At 32.8% G+C, this 23,634-nt stretch overlaps 2 protein-coding genes across 2 annotated transcripts; both read left to right on the forward strand.

Annotated features, from left to right (window-relative positions):
* Positions 1–13,329: 13,329 nt before the first annotated feature.
* On the forward strand, positions 13,330–17,541 carry LOC120577095 (uncharacterized). Its single transcript, XM_039828035.1, has 6 exons — positions 13,330–13,463; positions 13,776–16,134; positions 16,249–16,313; positions 16,361–16,529; positions 16,607–16,712; positions 16,808–17,541. The coding sequence occupies exons 2-6, from the start codon at positions 13,778–13,780 to the stop codon at positions 17,453–17,455; spliced, it is 3,345 nt and encodes a 1,114-aa protein (XP_039683969.1). The 5' UTR covers positions 13,330–13,463; positions 13,776–13,777; the 3' UTR covers positions 17,456–17,541.
* A 91-nt stretch (positions 17,542–17,632) lies between these two features.
* LOC112416753 (uncharacterized) lies at positions 17,633–20,127 on the forward strand. Its single transcript, XM_039828158.1, has 7 exons — positions 17,633–18,271; positions 18,384–18,631; positions 18,719–18,928; positions 19,006–19,098; positions 19,182–19,283; positions 19,505–19,798; positions 19,975–20,127. The coding sequence occupies exons 1-6, from the start codon at positions 18,118–18,120 to the stop codon at positions 19,535–19,537; spliced, it is 840 nt and encodes a 279-aa protein (XP_039684092.1). The 5' UTR covers positions 17,633–18,117; the 3' UTR covers positions 19,538–19,798; positions 19,975–20,127.
* Positions 20,128–23,634: the final 3,507 nt, after the last annotated feature.

A 23,634-nucleotide genomic window follows, 5' to 3' on the forward strand; every position in this document is an offset into this window, starting at 1 on the left:
CGCCCTACCCCCTGTTTATCAATTAGATGATGATCCCACACAATGATTGATTATCCTAATTAAAGTCAAAAAGTAGCGACTGCTTTTTTCGAGTTGAAACCAGCCTGCATGAAAAATAGTAAGTAGTCATAATATAAGGGGAGTTCTTCAACTTTCTTTTTTACAAGAAAGTAAACTTCATTCGAAAGATAAAATCGAGTATAATTAAAATGACCATGTGTTGGGACAAGCCTCATCCATATTTTGAAGGCAATCCTAGTGATCATAATCAAAGCCAAGAACAAGAACGCATTAAAGATTTACATTAAAGGTGCAAAAAACAACCAGAAACTAATTCTAACTACTTACTTTCACATGATTAATCATCAAGAATAATGGTCAATAGTCATATAAGTGAAATTCCTCAACTGAAGTCATATTAAACTGAGTTTACCCTGCTTACGCAAATTTCGTTTATGTATATAACAATGTGTGCACATGCAATATTTCTTTAATTTAGAGATTTGTTCAAAATATTGAAGATTGTAATCTGGAACATGTTCATATTGGTCGAAAGTTGAAGGAAATCATCTATATAGGTTGGAAGCGGCCTCAAGAAGGTTGGATCAAGCTTAATAGTGATGGTGCTTGCAAGGTTATGGGGGTTATTGCCGGATGTGGCGGCCTTTTTTGTGATTCAGATGGTAGATGGATCAAAGGCTACACTAAGAAGATTGGAGCTTGTGATGCCTTACATGCTGAGATGTGGGGGCTATATTTGGATTTGGACATGGCTTGGAGGGAACATTACTCTTATCTTATAGTGGAAAGTGATTCAAAGATTTTGATTGACATGATTTCTGATAATTTCAAGTTTAATGGGAATATTCCTGTTTTAGTTTACTGTATCCGGAAGCTGCTGAAGATGAGTTGGAATGTTCAACTCAACCATACTTGGCGTGAAGGAAATAAGAGTGCTGATTGGCTCGCTAATTTAAGCATTTCTACAAATCATTTTAATTTTCTAGTGTTGGAGTCTCCTCCTTCTGAGATCAAAAGAATCCTTTTTGATGATTTATCCGGGGCTTGCATGCTTAGGAATGTTCGATTAGCTTCTTAATTTTGTTTTCTTTTGAGCTTTGCCCTCTCTTACACCAAAAAAAAAAAAAAAAAATGTGTGCACAGGCAGCACATCTAGTCTAGCGAATAAAAAACTGCATTCATGAATGAATGAGTGAAGGACAATATCTATTCACACGTCAAAAAAATTTAGTTACACTTAATTTTAATTAAAATTTCTTGTTAATACCAAAACTACCCTTGATCAAATAAACTCAGTATAAGTATTCTTTATACACTCCTTCAAACAAAAAAAAAAAGTATTCTTTATACACAAACGGAATTTGCGTAAGCAAGTTAAACTCAGTTTATGCACACAGAAACGTAAACTCAGTTTATATAGGCTACATCATAAGCCCAATTTGTGATGAATACATGTTTTGAATAGGAGAGAAATGATTGAACGAATTTTAGATACAACTGAAATTATATTTTATATTAAGGATATTGTAGTCATTTCGGGGTATAATCAAATTTTGTTAAGGCAAAACCAAAAACTTTATATAATTTCAACTTAATGACATATTATGAGTTCCCATGAGTTTAACTCATTTGGTAAAGGATAATGTACAATATGTGCAGGGGTTGGGTTCGAACTTCAGACACTCCACTTATTCATCTTTAAGGTGAATTTCTCTAGCCACTAAGCTACTTGCCAAAAAAAAAAAGACATATTATGAAAGTTCTTCTAATTTATTATATTTACAAATATTGTGATTTAAATTAATATGTTGTTTTTTGAAGTACAATTAAAATTAATTTGTCTTTGTAATATAATTATGCCATAGTCAATAGATTTCAATTTAAAGAATGAATTTGTGAAATTATGTTAATTTATCCGATTTAATGAAAAAATGATATTTTTATTGAGACCAAATGACACAATCGAGTCATCAAATTTTATTTAATTTATTCATGCGATTTAACATCATGTAACTCAATACCCTAAGCATACCTTGTGCTTGGATATTGCTGTATGGTGTGTTATATAATTTCATTTTGATTTCTTAAAAAAAAAAAAAAAAACTCAATACCCTTGTACCATTAGGGTGATATTTTTGCTTGCTGCCTTCCATAGAAAACAGGGTCCCACTTCCCTCTCTTCTTTGCTTCAATTCCCGCCCCACAATCTACGCAGAAAAAACGAAAGTAGTCAAAGATTTTACCAAGGTCTATTTGGTAACATCCAAAGAGTTTTTAGCTCTTAGCTTATAGTTTATAAACTTGTTTGACGGAAAAAACTTTGTTTGGTAACACTTTTCATCATGAGTTTATAGTTTATTTCACGAGCTTATAAACTATTTTTCAGAAACTATTTCAAGTAGCGTTTGAGCATATAATTTATATCTTCTCACTTTTAATTTTAGTTTTACCCTTATTATTCTAACTAAATTTCATTTTTTACCCTTAAACATTTATTATATTATAAATTAAAATACATATGTTTTAAATATGAATGCTATCTTTTTATGAATGAATGATCCTTTTTTTCTCAATAGAAAAAGATATTTTTTTACCGTTACGTTTAAGTTTTTTTTCTTTATAATTGTTACGATTTTTTTTTTTGGACTATTTTAATATTTAAATATTATTTTTTTGTACAAACTATATTTTATTTATTGTTACGTTTAATTTTTTTTACACTTTATATCTAATTTTTTTAGGCAAATGAAAATAAATATAAATTAAAATTTAGGAATTAAAAATTAATTTAATAATAATAATATTAAATTAACAATTTTTAATTTTAAATACTTTAAATATTAATTGATATAAACTTTATTATGAATTAAAAATGTCCTTTTATGTAATTTTACATCTATCAGCTAATTGAACCGCTAATTTTACTAAACACTTCAAATAACTTATCAGCTACTAGTCATCAGCTATAAGCTATCAACTAGCTTATTTGTCATCCACTATTGTTACCAAATAAAGCCCAAGCTTCTGCTAGCTAAGCTGGCTGGAGGCACCATTATTGCCATCATCATCAATGCCCCCTGTCACCATGTATGCACTTCTATAATAATTTGTAAAGATTAAAGAACAATGCTTTACTCCACCCACTATAGACAACATTCCTTATTCATAACCATGCGCAGAGTAGCTCCAGCTAAATTTAAATTGATTTTCTTAAAGCAGCATGTTTGGCATTATACATTGGTGAGCAAGGTTGTCAACATTGAAATTTTACTTCAAATCTAAAGGAAATAACAAAATCGAAAATCGTAAAATCGCAATTGAAATTGAAAGATTTTACTCAACTACTTTTATATAACTAATAATATAGGATAGGAAAATCGTAAATTCCCAATCAAAATCGATGGATTCCACAAAAACAATGATAAATATTTGTTATGAATTACATACAGTCATAAATGACTCAAAGTTTCATGTTCAACAATATTTATACATAAATTACTCAAAACCTTAGATGCTAAGGAAACCTGTGATTTTATACAAACCGGTCAAAATTGACACATATAAATAAATTTCTTATAATCCTTTAAAATCGAGCGATTTTTCAAGGTTTTCACGATTTTATGTGATTTTCATGAGATTTTACTAGAATTTTGCATGTTTTTGAATTCTGCAATAGATTAAGGGTGAACATCTGAAATAGTGAGAGCATGCTAGTTGTTGATTCTTCAATTTAGTCTTTGGGCTTTGGTTTAACTCTTATGTTGCCTTTATAAGTTTACTAGCGAAAAGACAGGCATTCACGTGTCTGTCTTTCCTCTCTTTTTATTATGCTAACGTTTAAAAATTATTAACGGTGTTTTTTGTAACAGCCCGATTTTTAGCTAGATTTATTTTAATTACTTTTATTATGTGTTTGTGTGTGATTAATTGTGCTTGGGTGTATTTAATTGTCATTGGGTGCATTTACATGGATTACCTTATTAGAAGGGTATTTTGGTCATTTGGCAGGTAAGGGTAAAATGGTAATTTTGGTGAGAATTATTTTAATGTTTAGTGAGAACCCTTATTTTATTAAGTTACTAGTGTAGTGATTAGTTTTTACCGTTTAGTGACCGTTGGTTATAATTTACCGTTGTTAGTAATTACCGTTGAGTGTATAGAAACTTTTTAAAATTGTGGTTTGAATAGAAACGGGTTAAGCCCACTAAAACTAAGTTAAGCCCACTAGGGGGAAATAACATTAGGGTTGTGAGAGCAAATTCATTCATTCCTTTTCATTTCACTAAGTTAGAGAGAGAACTGAGAGGTGAAGGAAGAACAAGGTTAGAGGAAGGGAGAAACTTGAAGATTGAAGCAATTAGGAGCTAAAGTGAAGCCTAAGTTAAGATTAAACATCATCTAAGGTAAGGGGGTTTGTTTTCATCATAATCAATTCAAATTTTTGCATTTTCTCATGTTTTACGAAAATGGGTTGATGAACAATTGATGCTAAATTCGTGCTCTTACTGTGATGTTGTTTTCTTGTGCATGAATTGATGATTATGGTATGTTTGTGGGTGAAATTACATGTTCAAAGCATGCATAATTGTTAAGTTGTGAAATTATAACCAATTTGTGAATTTTTGATGTGTTGTTGAGAAATAAGATGTGATTCATGCTCTTTGATGTTGTTGTTGTTAATTGATGATTATTGTGAGTGAACCATGACTTGGGTATACATGTTCATGGGTTGTTGATGAGAAAAATGAGATGTTGTTGTTGTTTTGAGAAAATGGGTCAAATGGTGATGTTGTTTAAATTGATGTTTGATTCAAGTTTGTATATGATTTTAAGTATCTTTTCATGTTTAAAAACGTTTGGGTAAACTTTGGAATCAATTTGGGCATTGGGAAGTTGAAAATTGGGATTTTGGGGTGAAAATGGATTTTTCACGAAAACAGAGTTTTCTGCAAACTGTCAACACTCGCGAGGCGAGTGGGAGGCGAGCTGGTGGCGAGTAGCCACTGGAATTGCTCGCCATGGCGAGTAACCCTTACTCGCGAGGCGAGCTGCCCAGTGACAGCTTTCCCAGTTTCGCGCTCTTGCATCGTTTCCGCATATTTCTGTTTTGTTTTGGACTTTGGATAAAACATAAAAGTTGTAGACAATTGAGTTGGTATTCCTTTGGCTTTGGTTTGACTTGAAAATATTATTTTGTTTTTGAATTATGAAGAAAATACTCTAAGGATGTTTTACTAAAACTTTACGAAAACTTCCGCACCATTGCTTCTAAGTCAACCCAACCCTTATGGATAGTTTCCAAACTTCAAAGTCTGTTGTTATGAGTTCATTTAAAAGTGTTAGAGTATTTGAAACTTGGTTTACTTGAAAATGGGGATGTATGGATAATTTATGATACGTTGATATGATATTAAGATAGTGTGTTGTATGTTCTCTTAATTAATACTTGAGAATTATTGTAATGATAAGATGAGATCGATGAGTTCATATATATTGTTATTGTGATATGATGATGATTATTTATGTGGTGATGAATTATTGGTGTGATCGCGTAAATGCAAATAATATTGGTGAGAATTTGGTGAGTTGTTGTGTGGACATATGCATTATTATTGAGTCATATGTTCATGCATACATGACTGATGGAGATGGATATTTTACATATCTAAATGGTGATGATTTTGGTGATGATTATGATGTTCTATCGGCATCATGGGCGACGGCCTAATTATTTGTGAGAATGGTACCGCATGCATATAGAGGTATGTCTAGGATCATATCATGTTGTGGCATGAGTCCTAGTTGTGAAATTACTTGATGTACTTGTGGATGTACGTGATTAACGGTGATGTTTGTATTTGATGAATTGTTGTGTCATGTTATGATTAATTTTGTGAATGATGAATATTGATAACGATGTGTTCATTGAATTTATGTCGGCGAGACTTGGATTGTGGTGATAATGCATGTATGGAATTTATCTATTTTGATTCATTACATGATATTGGCTATGCTATTCCTGCTTATCTATATTATTGATTATGTTGATGTAATGCTCACCCCCAATGGTTTTAACCGCCTACTTGCCTGTATGGGTGAGTAGACGTTGTGCAGGAGTAGTGCTCGGTGAGTCTTGCTTGGGATATCGGGAGCTTCCTCCGATATCGGTGTTGAGTCGGCTCTGATCTAGGCTTGTTGTGTCGGTCTAGATTAGGTTGTTTTATTTTCCTTTGGATTATTGTTTTGTTGATGACTGCCCGTATGTTTGGGTTTTGAGATTCATCTTTGAGATATGATTTATTTATTCATGGCATGTACATATTTTGATCACTCTGATTTATATTCCGCTGTAATTGTTGAGGTTTATATACATGTCTATCCGTTTTGAATTTTGAATGTGGCGTAACCTCTATTTCTTGAATAAATGTATTATTCGCATGTTTAATTGCTTAAATAGAAGTAGGGCGTTACATTTTTTTTTTATAAAATTTTGATTTAGATTAAAACTAAAAATATAAATGTATGTTGCTTTGAAGTAATAAAAAACCAAACTAATCATGATTATTTATTTCAATGACACCAACAATATAACTAAAAAAAATAAAATCTAAATTCTTTGTTTTAGTGACACCAACAACGATCTTTATTATAGAAAAAGTTGTTTAAGGGTATAATTGGGATAATAAAAAAGTAAGTATAAATATATTCATATATTTTGTTACAATTTTTAAATATAAAGGAATAAAATATATATATATATATATATATATATATATATATATATATATATATATATATATATATATATATGCTAGAAGCCATCCATGAAGGTGTCTTTTAGCAACCCACACCTCAAGGTGTGATTTCCATTTTTTAGTTATAACTTTGCTAAAAGACACCTTCATAAAAGGTGTCTTATAGCAAAACCCTATATATATATATATAGGGGGCATATCAAGTGAGAATGGATATGTTATGTGAGAATGATAGGAATAATTGTCAGCCCTTAGATTAGTTTGGATGGTGGAGATTAAAAACTTTAATTTAAGGAACATCATAGTATTATTTTTCCATTACCCATTCATCTTCATCACTGTCCCTCATATGCAAAAGAATGTTGTCTTGCTGCCTCACCATCGCCGCCGTTCACACCCACGTCGCCATCTCTGTGAAACTTGCACCTCGTCGTTTCTCTTCATGAGCGTTGTCCCTCTCACTCTCACATCATTTTATCCACGGTTGTCTTTCTCACTATCACGTCTCTCTTTCCACCGTGAGTCGAGATCTGGAGATGGCATCAAGAACAACGACGACGAAATAGGATAGGTGAGGCGGCGAGGCAAGAGTAGATCATGTTTTCACGTTCCTCTTTGGGTTTTTTCCGTTTGATTTTGTTCTACTTTGTTACAGAGCTTTGATTTGTTTCTGAATTATAAAAATGGCCTTCAAAAAACAAAACCAATCTAGAGCTTGATGAAAATTGTAGATAACAACCTTACAATAATAAAAAAAAATCAGATCATCGATAACGATGAAGATGAATCGGTAGTGGATGAATAATACAATAAAGTGATACACACGTGCTCTTTAAATTAAAGATTTTAATCTCCACCATCCAAACTAATCTAAGGGCCGACAATTATTCCTATCATTTTCACATAACATATCCATTCTCACTTGATATGTCTCCTATATATATATATATATATGTCTAGTGAGAATGACTTCTTTATGTGAGAATACGACCTATCTTTACCTAATTCATCATCTTAGTCGGAATCCGACCGTCGTGGAAACGAGTCGTAACCGATCGTTATCTTGTTCAGTCGTCTTCATGATTTTTGTTTTCTTTCTTTTTTGGAGCTGTTGTTAATTTTTTTAGATTAAATAATAATTAAATTGAATTGAAACTATACACAGGTTCTATGAGATTAAATCCTTTTAGTAATCGGCTTAATTACCTTTTTGGTCCTCTAACTATTTAGTTGGTATCAGATTGGTTCTCTAACTAAAAATTGATTTATTTCGGTCCTCTAAGTTTCTCACTGTTACTACATTTAGTCCTTTCTGTTAGTTTTATTCAAATAAACGTTATGATTTGTGTTATGTGAGTATCTGACCTCTTGTTTCACACATACATATGAACCATAACAGTTACCAATAATATCAGTCACTATTTAATCATAATACCTTAACAAGGAATATGACCAAAATGATACTAATAAATAAAGTTAGAGGACCCACATAACACAAATCCTAACGTTTATTTGAATAAAACTAACAGAAAGGACTAAATGTAGCAACGGTCAGAAACTTAAAGGACCAAAATAAATCAATTTTTAGTTAGAGGACTAATCTGATACCAATTAAATAGTTAGAGGACCAAAAAGGTAATTTAGCCTTTAGTAATCAGTAGAAAGCTTGAAATCGGATCTGGGGTTGTTTCTGTTACACGGTTTCCGACCGCGAACGGTTCAGATTGGTGGCAACAACGGGATTCTGATCACAAACCGGCGGTGGGTGGTGGCGACGGCGTGCTTCGCGCCAGGGAGTGTCGGAGTTGCCGGAATAGATCAGTGGGGGAAGAAGAGACATCATCCATTGAAGGGAGAAGAAGAATAGTTAATAGAGAGAAGAGAGAAGGAATTGAGTGAGATTGATTGGTACATGTTGTTAAATTAGGCTTTTTAATCTTAGCCAATCAATTTTAATATAAAGGCTTATAATGTATTCTCACATTCTCACATAAAGAAGTCATTCTCACATTCCGACGAAGATGAAGAAGTAGGTAAAGATAGGTGGCGAATGGGTACAGATGCTGGTAAAATGATGAACAGTCAAAACAACAGGTTGATTTGTTGATTCATTCATTCAAGAGTCATGTTAATTGCTGATTCAAAGAAAGAAAGAAAAAAGAGGCATGTTAATTGATGAATATGCCATGGCTGATGAATATTAGACGAGGAAGAAAGGTTTAAAAGAAATGATAGAGTAGAGAGAGGCATGTGTTGTTAAATGAAGTTTTTGAATCTCATCCAATTAATTTTAATCTAAAGGCTCATAATGTATTCTCACATAAAGAAGTCATTCTCACTAGACATGTCTTATATATATATATATATATATATATATATATATATATATATATATATAGAGAGAGAGAGAGAGGTTGATTGGCTGAGATTAAAAAGTTGAAGAATCCGATATCCAATTTCAAGCTTTCTAGCAATTACTAAAAGAAAACAGTTGCTCACAGTGCGTTTCACGGCGGTCGGATTCCGACGGGGATGAAGAAGTAGGTACATATAGGTGGTGAACCGGTACAGATGCTGGAAAATTGATGTTAGCCCCAGGTTGAAGATGAACAGTCAACAACAAGAGATTGATTCATTGATTCAAGAGGCATGTTAATTGTTGATTCAAAAAAAAAAAAAGGCATGTTAATTGCTGGAAATGCCATGGGCTGATGAATATTAGACGAGGAGGAAAGAGGAAGAAAGGTTTAAAAGAAATGATAGAGTAGAGAGAGACATATTTTTTGTTAAATGAGGCTTTTTAATCTCAACCAATCAATTTTAATCTAATGGTTCATACTGTATTCTTACATTCTCACATAAAAAAGTCATTCTCACTAGATATGTCATCCATGAGTTCATCTTTGCTCCATTTACCATTGCTCCATTTACTCCTTTTGAATGCATGAATGTTTGACATGTGGAAAAAACAAATCTAATGGCTGAGGTAGATTTACTTTATTTACACCTTACTTCATTTGATAAAAAATAAAAGAAAGAAAATGCTTTTTCTCTCTGATACAAAAAAATTCAGAACTGCATATTCATCAAATATTTACAGACATCAATCATAGAACAAAACAGATTCAAAGCAAGAAACATTATCAACCACAATTTAAGTATTTGTTCGAAATAGAACAAATACCTTGAGCAAAGCAATAATGGAGGAGAAGTAGAGATTTTTTTTGAGAGGAGGAGAAATATGTCACGCCGTTTATTCTATAATGTCTGGAAATATTTAAATATTCTCCATTTTTAGTTTATGCTGTTTTGGAGTAAGGGTTTCATAACTTTCAAATCCCTAATCGCCGTCGTCTCGCAACCGCAAGCAAATGGCTGATTTGTTAAAAATAATTTCATTAACAAAAGTACAGCAATTAAGTACCCACTTTCACGTTATTGATGATTCCTAAACCTAAACCTTTACTTTCAAAAATAAGATCTAATTTCATGAACTCTTCATTTTTATTTGATTAGTTTCTTATAATTTTTGGCAGATGAAACGTTGGACGTTGTATCAGAGAGAAGAAGCGTTTTCTTTCTTTTATTTTTTATCAAATGAAGTAAGGAGTAAATAGAGTAAATCTACCTTAGCCATTAGATTTGTTTTTTCCACATTCAAACATCCATGCATTCAAAAGGAGTAAATGGAGCAATGGTAAATGGAGTAAAGATGAACTCGTCATCTATATATATATATATATATATATATATATGGTCAAATGCATCTAAAGGTTTTAAGTTTTTCATTTTTCCCAAAGTCGTCCTTTAAGTTTCAAAAGTCTCAAACAAGTTCTTTAAGTTTCAAAAGTCTCAAACAAGTCATTTTAGTTTTTGAATCGTTTCAAACAAGTCCTTTTAGAGGATGATAGTGATGATTTAGATGATAGAAACAAAGAGCATTATCCACCATTTGTCATGCCTAAAAAGATGATTAATTTTAAGTGGGTGTTAGGAGCCAAATTTGGTGCAAAAAATGAGTTCAAGGAAGCAATTACCAACTATGTTATCTACAATAGGACTTGTTTGAAACGATTCAAAAACTAAAAGGACTTGTTTGAGACTTTTGAAACTTAAAGGACGACTTTGGGAAAAATGAAAAACTTAAAGGACCTTTAGATGCATTTGACCTATATATATATATATATGGTGGTCGGGGTTTAAACCCCGGACCTTGCATATATTATGCATTGTCCCTAACAACTGAACTAAGCTTGTTACATATGTTATTTGTATTGAAAATTGAAGGCATTTTTTGAAAGAGAAAAAGACAATCCAAAAGAGCTTAAAGAGATTATTTTCTTTACATATACTGTATATAGTATAGATTATAGTAGTAGAGAGTAGATAACCGTTTTTTTAGTTTGTTATCAATTTTCAAAGATTATATATTAAAATATGACCATGTACCCCATTAAATTAAATTGGCTCAAATGTACTTTTCGTCCCCCTATTTTAACTTAATTGAGATTTAAGTCCTCCTATTTTTAAAACATTATTTTCGTCCCCCTATATACACTACAAGAAAAACTGCATTTTGCGACACTTCATCTGCGACCCTTAACTTACAACTGCCTCAAAATGCATTTTTGCAACAGTTGTTGCGGCTGTTTTGATGAACCGTCGCGAGTTTTCTTTGATAATTAATTAGAACGCGCGTTATAATTTTCATTCCCCGCTTAACCCAAATTTCATTCCCCCCTTTAGTCTCACTTCCCCCTTTCGTCTCCCTTTGCCAAATCTCAGAATCAAATCCCCCTTTCGCTCCCACTCGTTGCTCACTCCCAAAACCCCCAAATCTCAGAATCAAATCTTTCCCAAAACCCCCAAATCGTTGCTCCCACTCGTTGCTCCCAAATCATTGCTCACTCAATCTCAGAATGACAAAACCTAACCCCCAAAACCTAACATGAGATTCACGAAACCTAACCCCCAAAACCCCAACAATCGGTGGTCACTCAATCTCAGAATCACAAAACCTAACCCCAACAATCTCAGACGGTTGAATCGGAACTCAAACGGTGCTCAAACGGTCGAATCGGAACTCAAACGGTGCTCCAACGGAACTCAGCTCACTCAATCTCAGAATCTTCTCACTCACTCACTGAATCGGTGCTCAAAAGGTTCTCACTCACTCTTTGTTCTCCTGAATCGTGTTTAAAGAATTTTTGGATAATTTTTGTTTTTATTTTTTATTTTTTAAAGAAATTGGCTTATATTTACTGCATTGTTGTGTTCTAATTTTACTCTTATGTTTTTTTATCTTCATTTTGTGTTCATTGTTGATTGATAATACAATTTTGAACACTCTTATGTAGTAAATTTTACTGAATCATTGTTGTGTTCTAATTACAATGGGTACACTCTTGTTCAACAATGTAGTTCAGTCAAATTGTATTATAAGAATTTGGCTTATATTTACTGCATTACAATTCTAGACCTTTGAATATCAAGCCCGCATAACAATTTGAGCATATTTAAGCCATTTTTTTTATCTTCATTGTTGTGTTCTTTTGTTTTATTTGACTGAATCAATACTTGTATGTTGTGGTCAAAGTTTTTTGTAAATAATATTGAATAATTTTAAATCTCAATTTGTTAAAAAAATGCAGTTGCATATGTATCCCTCACAATCTCTGTTAACTGAATTCTTTATGAGTGCATATCATTGTGTTTGATTGGAAAAGCTGCCAACAGGTGTAGTACAAAAAGCTGCTATCTTTTGAAAACGATGAGATTGAAAAGGCTACAAAACTTGTGTATGAAATGAGCCATGTGATGGATGTTGCTGCAAGAGTAGTTTTTGGGGTCTTAGTATATGTTTAGGCTTGTGGAAGCTAAAGGGTTTGCCAACTCCCACTAACACCACACTGTTAATAGTTTAGTAGTTTTAGTATATCTCTGCTGGATCTGATGTCCTATTTGGTAACTTTGGATGTAATTTGTTTGTACTCCATGGTTTTTGCATTCCATTGATATGTTGTGACTCAAACTCTATGGAAAACTTCAATTCTGATTAGAAATGTGATTTCTGCAACTTTTTGATAAATTTGTTTTTCATTTGTTAACATATGTTGTGACTCCCTCATGTTACTGATATTTTCCCTGATGCTTCTTTTATGCGTTCTACTTTTTGTCTCAAAATGAGGTTTACTTATAATAGCGTACTACCAAATTAAACCAAAAAGACCAGTTTAATGTCGGCTTAATCAGTATGCATAATTAGTAGAAGTTGAATGTGAGCATAATCAGTATGTTAAACAAAACTAGAAATGAAGAAAATTCAGTTGAACCATTTGAATTTTTTAGAATTCTAATTTCCTAGACAGAGAAGCAAAAGGTAGAGATGATTGGTGAAGGACTAGCATGTGTTCCTCTAAAACTCAGAAAACGTTGTGTGTGTAGTTATCGGCGTGATTACATTAAGGCTGTTGATTATGAGTTATATGTCTGCTATTTTCCATTTTATTGGTGTTATTTATCAACATGTTAACTCTACTAACAAAATGTTTACGACAGATTCACAACAGGTCTGATCTGTTACGTGCATATTGTGTCGCGTTGCCATCTGCTCTGTTTGTGCCTACTTCCTTTTGTGTCGCTCTCTGTTCTGCACACTATTGGTTTTTTAAGTCTGCTGCTGTTTATGTAAGTCTTTTTTCCTTCCTGTTTTTTTTTATCTTCGACTGTTAATTTTGCACATTTTTTCGATATGTTATTGCTGGAATTGTTATTCATTGTGTTGTAAAATGGGGATATAGATTATGTCTTATCGATTTGCTTCTGTTTGGTGTTTTTTGTGATGGTTGTATAAACTTGTTCTAAAATATAATGACACCTAGCTATGATTTTCTAAACTACATACTGTGTGAATCACTTTTCATTATTGAAATCCATATGTTTAAGTCAATATATTTGTCATTTTGTGAACTTATTGAAATCCATATTTTATATTTAAAGCAATGGATAAGTCATGGATTATGAAACCACAAACGTCGGCTGCATACGAGCAAGGGATAGTGGAATTTATTAATTTTGCCTTTAAAGACGAAGTGGAAAATGGTGAAGTAATATGCCCTTGTAGAGTTTGCCGTTTCAAAAAACCGCAAAGTAGGAGCGTAATGTTCGACCACCTAAAGTGGTCACCATTTCCAAAGGGGTACACTGTTTGGCTGCATCATGGGGAGTCCTTGGGAGAAACTAGTAGCGTCCCAACTAGTACTATTCCAAATATAGGTCAAGACACGGTGGTTGTTGAAGATCCTATTCAAAACATGATAAATGATGCGTTTGGAGTTGATAGGGATCAGACAAATGCGGAACCCATTGCATCAAATGTGGAGATTGATCGAGATGAAGATGTGATACCAAGTGTAAGTGAAGAAAGGAATGAAGCCAAAGAATTCTATGAACTAACTAGAGATGCAGAACAACCTTTGTATGAAGGGTGTACAAGATATTCAAGATTGTCTTTTTTGTTAAAGTTGTATCACATCAAGTGTTTGTGTGGGTTGAGTGATAAGTCGTTGACAATGATTTTAGAGCTATTAAAGGATGCATTTGAATTTGCAAGTATTCCAAGTTCGTTCTATGAAGCAAAGAAAACAATTACAAAACTTGGTATGAATTATGTGAAGATACCTGCATGTCCCAACGATTGTATGCTTTATTGGGGTGAAGATGAAGAGAGGGAGACCTGTAAAATTTGTAACACTTCAAAATGGAAATCAGGGGAAAAGGATTGTGTTGTCAATAATCGGAAAAAAGTTCCAGCAAAAGTTCTTCGTTATTTCCCATTAAAACCTCGATTGAAAAGACTGTTTTTTTCATCAAAGACTGCCGAGGATATGAGATGGCATGCAGTTGATAATAACAACGATGGAATGATGAGGCATCCTAGAGATTCTGAAGCTTGGAAACAATTTGACCTGAAACACACTTGGTTTGCATCAGATCCGCGAAACTTGCGTCTTGCATTAGCTAGTGATGGCTTTAATCCATTTGGTGTAATGAGTTCAAATTATAGCATTTGGCCAGTTGTGCTCATCCCATACAACACTCCTCCATGGTTGTGCATGAAAGATACATCTTTTATAATGTCGATGATAATTCCTGGTAAGTATTCGCCAGGAAATGATATCGATGTCTACTTACAACCTTTAGTCAAGGAGTTGAAGGAGTTATGGACAACTGGTGTGGACACATATGATTCTTTTAAGAAAGAGGTGTTCACATTACACGCAACCTTGATGTGGACGATTAGTGACTTTCCGGGGTTAGGTATGCTTTCTGGTTGGAACACATACACCGGTTTTGCATGTCCTTCGTGTAACACCGACACTGAACCTTGTCGTCTTCAAAATAGCAGTAAATGGTGTTTTATGGGTCATCGTCGTTACCTTGATCGGAGACACAGATTTAGATTGAACAAGGTTCGCTTTGATGGTGAGCAAGAAATGCGTAGTCCACCGGTAACATTATCTGGACATCAAGTTCTTGAACAGGTTGAAAACATAAAGGTCATTTTTGGTAAAAAGCCAAAGAAAGCAGGGTTGGGAAAAAGAAAAGGCAAGAAACAACCTACACAAGGTGACCCTCCAAACCAGAAAAAAAGGACAGGCAAGAGGCAATCTACAAAAGATGACCCTCCAATCTGGAAGAAGAAAAGCATATTCTTTGAACTTCCATATTGGAAGGACAATCTTCTGCGTCATAATCTTGACCCGATGCACATCGAGAAAAATGTGTTGGATAATATCATATATACTTTGCTTAACGATAGTTCAAAGAGTAAAGACCATGTTGATGCTCGTAGAGACCTTGAAGTTATGGGCATAAGATCTGACCTTTGGTGCAATGAAAATGGAAAAATTTCTCCGGCAATTTTTACTTTGACTGGTAAAAGTAAGAGGGACTTTTTAACAATTTTAAAGAATATCACAGTGCCTGATGGTTATTCAAGCAACATTTCTAGATGCATTGACTTAGAAGCTCTTAAGTTGAAAGGAACGTTGAAGAGTCATGATGGCCACATATTGATGGAACAACTTCTACCATTAGCCATTCGGACAACATTACCTACTGAAGTTTCAGCAGTATTGATCGAGTTATGCTCATTCTTTAGACAACTATGTGGTAAAGTATTGAAAGTTGAAGATTTGGAAAAAATGCAAAATCAAATTATCCTCACTTTATGCCACATGGAAATGATATTTCCTCCATCATTCTTCACTGTCATGGTTCACTTGGTTGTTCACCTTGTTGAAGAAGCTAAACTTGGAGGTCCCGTTCAATATCGATGGATGTATCCTATCGAAAGGTAAAATATGTCGGATTTCATTCTTTCAATAATTTAGTAGTTTGTAATTTTTTTTTTTTTTACAAGTAGTTTGTAAAGTTATTGAAAATAATATTATTGTGGTTCAATTTATAGGTACAACCAGAAGGGTCTATTGCAGAAGGGTACATCATACATGAGATTCTTACATACGGTTCAAGGTATGTAGAAAACATTGAGACTAAATGGAATCAACCAGGTCGTGTAGATGATGAGCCTATTAATGATGTACAATTTGACCCGCGTGTAACCGAATTATTTCCTAGAGTTGGAAAACCTGTTGGTGGATCTTCACGTTACACTCTTACACTGATTGAAAAGTTACAAGCTCATAGACATGTTTTAACAAACTGCCCTATAGTTGAGGACTATCTAATGTAAGTAATTTTATCACATTAAAAAACTTTATTACTACTTTTTAAATTTTTACATCTAATATGAAATAACCAAATAGGCAGTACAGAAGTATCATACGAGGTCAGCTAAGGAGTAGTGCAAGGACTACTTCTGAGGTAGACAAGAAGGTTCATAAAGAGTTTGCTTGTTGGTTCTTCAATCGTGTTAGTGTTCATAAACCCATATAGTTTCATAGAGTTTGCTTGTATGTGCCTTTAAGAATAAGCATGTGACTAACTGTATATTTTATGGTGTTTAGATCTGCAACAATCTTGACACCATTGATGGACCAGATAAAGATGTTCTCATTAGTCTTGCTCAAGGTCCTTTTGATAAAGTAAGAAGGTTCACTGCATACAATGTCAATGGATTCAAATTTCGAACAATGGCGCGAGACGAGTTATTAAAAACACAAAACTGTGGAGTTTTTGGCATGTTTGGGACGCGAAGTTATTCAAGCAATAGTGATGCCCAAATGAGATTTGGAGGGGTGCCTTACTATGGAAGATTAATAGACATCATTGAGCTTCGCTATGATGGCTTCACAGTGCCAATGTTTAAATGTGAATGGGCTAATACCACAAACCCAAGAAACATTAAAATAGATAAGTTGGGTTTTAAGTCTATAAACTTTACAAGATTAACACATACTGGACAACATGAAGATGATGAGCCATTCATTAAAGCGTCAGAAGCTCAAATGGTTTATTATGTGGATGATGAGAAGGAAGAAGGATGGAGTATACCTGTTCATTTGAAGCCAAAAGACTTGTATGACATGGGTGGAAATGATGAAATTATGGCCCCCACTGAGCCATACCCATCACAAAATTTAGAACAAATATTCTCTAATGATACCACACATATACAATTAGCAAGACCGACTACATATGATGATGATTGCTAAGAAGTCTATGTAGTTGGGTTAACCCCGATGTACTTGTGATTGTTATACAATTAATGCAATGAAGTGTTACTTTTGCTAGTTTTTTATTATACTACTCTGCTAGATTTTACTTTTACTTGAGATTGTTATTTTTTAATGTTACTTGTGATTGTTATTTTTTAATGTTACTTTTGCATCGTTCTAACTTGTTTATCATCAATCTTGCAGTGTAAAAACATGACACCATACGAGGAAGATAAGTTGAAAAGAGTGGCAGAAAATCAAAAAAGGATTGAGGCTCTAAAGATTCCAATTATCTCTCAAGAACTTGCAAAATCCCATTCTGCCACTTCAAAACGTTCAACAAAAAAGATTGGAGGCTCTAAATATTCCAATTCTGTCTCAAGATATATGTTCTTATTTTTCTGTCATTTGATAATTTGATAATGGAATTCTTTCTTTAGGTTGTGAAGGGAAAATCAAAGTTTGTACAACCTGGAGCTCTTGAGGCAGCCAATAAGAAGCGCCTCCGTTCACAAGCTTTACCACATGCAGCTTCACAACCTACACATGTGACACCTTCACCTCATGATCATGTTACAGATCCACCACCCACACATGAGACACCTCCATCGCCTACACATGTGACACCTTCACCTACACATGTGACACCGACACATGATATGCCGTACCCTGGCTCTGAAGATGATGATGTAGATGATTATGTAGATGATGTTGTAGATGATGATCCAGATGATGATCTACATGATGATGTAGATGAAGAGCTAAACATTACTGATAAAAAGAAACCAAGATACTGGGAGGTTGATGTTATAAGTATGTAATCTAGTGTTCCTATTTGTGGTGTTGTGTTTTTTCTCCTGTAGGTGCTGTTATTGATTGTTTTAAATGGTTAACTTATGCTATGTTTCAATTTCTTATGTGTTAGATGCGGCGGGTCAGATTTCAAGGAGACGTTTAACAGTGGCAGATGTGCTTGAAGAATCTCCAAATGGAACCAGGATAATGACTCGATGGAATGATGTTCCTCAACCGGTGGGGCAATCTGCTAAATTGTTAGCAAATTATTTGGGCCAATTGGCAAGGCAATTTAAAGATTTTCCGATAATGGTTGAAAGATGGGATGCTGCAATTTTAAAGAAAAAGAAAACTGAGTTTTATAATAGCAAAGTAAAGGTATAATTGATATACATTTGAATATATATGATTTTTCTTGTTTTTTGTGTTAACTAACAATTTGCTTTTTTATGTTTATGTTGTAAGTCAAAGTTTGTTGTTGATGATGATGGAGACCATAAAAAATATGTTATGTCTAGCCTTGGAAAGAAATGGAAGGATGGAAAGTCTCGATTGTTTAATAAACATTACAAATGGGAACTCACATTAGAGGAGAATCTCAAAAATCGCCCAAGTTTTATTCACCCAGATCACTGGGCTGTTTTTGTGAATTTTAGGAGGAAGGCTGAACAAGTGGTAAATTATGGTTTCATTTGTTTTTTTAAAGCTTTTAACTGATGCGTGTATAAAAATTATTGTTTCAATTAATGCAGGCGATTGCACAAAAAAATGCAAGAAATCGAAAAAAGCAAAAAACTCCTCATACCCTAGGAACTGACTCGCTTGCGATCAGAAAAGATGAGTTGGTATGGTTCACTCAAAGATGAACAAGTACATTATAAGATTGTTTGGAAATGAACAAGTAATTATTATATGTGCTTACTTGTAGGAATTGAGATATGGTCGAGAATATAGCAGGGGAGATATGTATGTTGTTTCGCATAAAGATGCCAAGGGAAAATTTGTCAATGAATATGCAAGTCAAAAAGCTGTAAGTGACAATTTCTTTTCTGCACAATTGGAAAAGAGGTCATAATACCTCATACTTCGCCTAAAATGAAATGTTTGACATTATCACTGCATTATTGCCTAAAGAGGTCATAACATTGAAAGTTTGTTTTGTTTAATTTATGAAATGCTTGACATTATCACTGTCAAAGTTTGTTTATGTTCTATTTTATTTAGTTGTTTCATGAACTGTTGTATATGCAGGAACTATTGCAAGTTGAAATGCAAAACACTTAATGTGAGAATGAAGCATTTTTCAAAGTGTTTGGAAAGGAACATGCTGGATATGTCCGTTCTATGGGGCTTGGGATAACACCATCTCGAATCTCTAGTCGCTCTACTAGATTAGCCTCATCTTCCATCGATGCTAATGAGAAAATGTTGAAAATGCAAGCTGAGATTGATTCTCTTAAGGAGAAGGCTTCACAAGTTGATTTCTTGAACGCGCAAGTTGCTTTTTTAATGCAAATGCAAGCGCAAAATTCTAGAGACAAAGAGGTAACTTTTTTTTCTTGACAACTCTGGTGCTTTTTTTTAGCAATACAAGTACTCGAATATTGTGCCATTTATCGATATATTTGATATCTCTGGTTTTTTTTTTCCTTTTCAGTTTCAATATTTTGCGTTTCAATTTACTAATCACTGTCTTATTTTTTTTTTCTTCTTCTTTTCAGCCAACAAACTTAGAAACAAGAGATGGTAGACATTCATCTGAGTCTAGCCACCGCCTTCAGGATCATTGAAGCAACATCACTAGGGAACTTCTAATTTTGCTACAGCTGTTTTGAATGTTCAATCACTAGTGTTTCATTTTTTGAATGTTTAAACTTGCCACTGTATATCTTTTATTTTAGTTAAGTTGATGTATGGATCAAACTTCTTACTCTTGAATTATGTATATTTTGCATTTTAAATCTTTAGTAATATATTTTGAGATTGTCTTCAAATTTTAGAGAAATTTTTTTAAACAGGGCATATTAAATTATATTTTAAGATTGTGACTTTTAAAAAAAAAAAAAATTATACATTTGCGACTGTTCAAAAACAGTCGCAGCATAATAAATTATCAATTTTAAATTACACATTTGCGACGGTTAGCAACCGTTGCAAGTCCCTTGAAATCCATGTGAATCTCCTCATTTGCGACTGTTCGCAACTGTCGCAGTGCCTTTTGCGGCAGTTGGTGCGGCTGTTCCATGAAGGGTCGCAGATGACACTTGCGACCCCAACATCCGCGACTGTTACGGAACAGCCGCAATTGTACATTTGCGACCCTTCTAACAGTCGCAATCAGCCATTTTAAAAGTCGCAAAATGCAGTTTTTCTTGTAGTGATAATACATTTTTTTGGGGTTTTTTAGTCCCCATCGATTTGGGTGATTAGTCACTCTCGTAACACTAACATGTCATATGTGTGTTGATTTTCTCATTATCCATGTCATTTATAATAATTAATTTACATACATAAAAAAACTAATTGATTAATCATTAAAATAAAGAAAATAATTAAACGATGAGAAATTCCTCAACCCCCCTCTTCATTCATATTCCTCCTTATTTTCAAATCAAACGAATTCAAATTCCTCATCCCCCTCTTTCATTTTCGAATTCATTCAAGATCTAGCATGATTATTTTTGTGCAATTTTTCAAGGAGATCAAATGCAACTTTCCACTGAAACTATTGTTCCACAATATCAATATCCAAGTTCAAGTATGATCCTCTCAAAAAAAAAAAAAAAAAAGTTCAAGTAATGATCCCAATACCGGACAAAGTATTGTCACTTAAATCTAGAGACTTCAATGTTTTCATATGATTTTAATAATCATGGACCTTTCTTATGAACGATCTAATGTGTGGAATCTATTCATCGTATTGTTAGTACATAAAAACAAGTGAGCTCCTGAAAATTTGTTCTAAGACAACTTTAGAAATGATTCACGTTGAATTTATTTTGGAATTGAACCTTCAAATTGAGGAATTCGAATTTGTTTGATCAAAGAAGAAGGAGGATGAATGAAGATTGGGGATTTTAGAATTTAGGGTTCATAGTTCCTCAATCTTAAGTTAAAATAGAGTGTAATCGAAAGTACATTTAAGCCAACTAAATTCATTAAAAAATTGACCGATGACACATTAGTAAGTTTTTTGGACATCGATTTAAATATATTATTATTATTATTATTATTATTATTATTATTATTGTTATTATTATACAGCGGTAGATTTGATTGTAGTGTATTCCAAAAAAAATATTGCCAAATACAAGAAAATAAACATATAATTAAATGCAATAGAAAAGCAGTAAGAACGTTAGGATCCGTCTTTACGCTAATAATAATAAAAATAATAAACCCACTTTGATTAGTTTGATAGTGTTGGTTTTGGACTTTAGAGTTTGCTCCTACCAGAGCAACACTAATATATTATTGTATAAATGCAACTCTTAAGTTAACTAATGTGTACAAATTTTCAATCGGATTTTTTTTGAAAAATTTAGAGTTTAGAGTTTGCTCCTACCAGAGCAATACTAATATATTGTTGTATAAACACAACTCTTAAGTTAACTAATGTGTACATACTTTTCAATCTGATTTTTTTTTTGAAAAATTTACACTAAACAACTTAATTTCTTTTTTAAAAAAATTGTGACAACTTTTTTGTCTAAAATTAGGGTTGGAAATGAGTCGAGTCGAACTCGTCTGAGCTCGACTCGATATGAATCAGCTCAGCTCAAAACTCAACTCGAGTTCGATACTAACCTTTTTTTTAACTCGAGTCCGGCTCGTTTAATGTTCACGAGCAACTCGATTCGATTCGTTAGGTTCAAATCGTTTACTAGAGTAACCTAATTAAAAAGTTTTTTTTTGTCAAAATTGGATATCTTGACAATTTAACTTTCTTTTTTTTAAAAAACAAAAATTCAAGTAAAATAAAACCATTAACCTTGTTGGTCTTAAGACTACCAAGGAAATAAAGTAGGAGCACTTTTTTCTCATCTCTAATGCCGTTAAACTCCCAGATGTGGGACTAAATTTAGCAAACATATAATTGGTTGAAAGAAAGCCTGCATATATGTTATTAACTTCTTTTCTATATTAGATTGATATTTTAAAAGACTATTTTGGCAAAAAAAGTTTTGAAAATTTTAAAAGATTGTAACAGAATATATTAACTTTTAAGATTTTGAGAGATTTTAACTCATAGACTTTTAAGATTTGAAAGTACTTTTTCCTAAAAAAAAAAAAAAGATTTGAAACTACTTTATAAGAATTCCTAAGATTTTATGAGATTGACTATAATAATAATAATAAGGGTAGTGTTAACTTGTGCCCTTAGGGCACATGTTAAGAAACCTAAAAGAAAAAAATTTCTCTAAAATTTTATGCATTCAATTCATTAAAAAGTTAAAGACTAAAGACAATGTACACATTCCAATAAACTATTTTTATATTTTATTTATTAACTTGTGTCTTAAGGGCACAAGTTATTTGATTTAATAATTACTTAATTAAATCAAACTTATATTCCTTACAAAAGAAAAAACTTATTGATGAAAAAAGAATAAACATGAAGCTTGTAATAAACTATTCCATCCAGTCACATTTATAAATAAAAAAAATACTTTTTAGATTCATTGAATACATAATGTATTTGGTCTATATATAGATTAAATACATTAAATATTGAATGAATCTAAAAATCATTTTTTTGCTTATATATGTGACCGAAGGGAGTACATATTTATCTTTAATATTTAAGTTTGTACTCTGTTAATATTTACCAAACTAATATTACATATATACGCACACATATACATATATGTATCGAGCTAACTCATGAATCAACCGAGTCGAACTATATTCAACTCAATTCTAACTCATTTATTTAACGAACTTAATTTTTAGCTCAAGTTCAACTCATTTGGTTCATGAACCAAGTTCAACGAGTTAATCTACGAATCGAGTTCTGAACTATTGTCGAGTTGATTTGGTTCATTGTCATCTCTATCTAAAATAAAGTAATATAGATATTATAAAACGGAAACAAAGTAATTAAATTAAAACAAATGGTAAAATATAAACAACAAATTACAATCGAAAAAAGCTGATAGACAAGCATGTCTATGTGCATCTTTTCGCTAGTAGTATAGTAATAATAATAATAATTTGAAAAGTGTACAACTTGTTTGCTGCCATAACATAGTAGTAACATACAACATTAATTAAAGTTTCCCTTGGTCACTTCACTTGCATATGCCTGATCAAGTAGCTCAGGAAAGGAAAAAAAAGAGCAGCATCAACTGAAAGAAGTGCAGATTGTGGTAAAAGCAACA

Source organism: Medicago truncatula, chromosome 7 (assembly GCF_003473485.1).
Source record: "Medicago truncatula cultivar Jemalong A17 chromosome 7, MtrunA17r5.0-ANR, whole genome shotgun sequence".
Taxonomy (NCBI): domain Eukaryota; kingdom Viridiplantae; phylum Streptophyta; class Magnoliopsida; order Fabales; family Fabaceae; genus Medicago; species Medicago truncatula.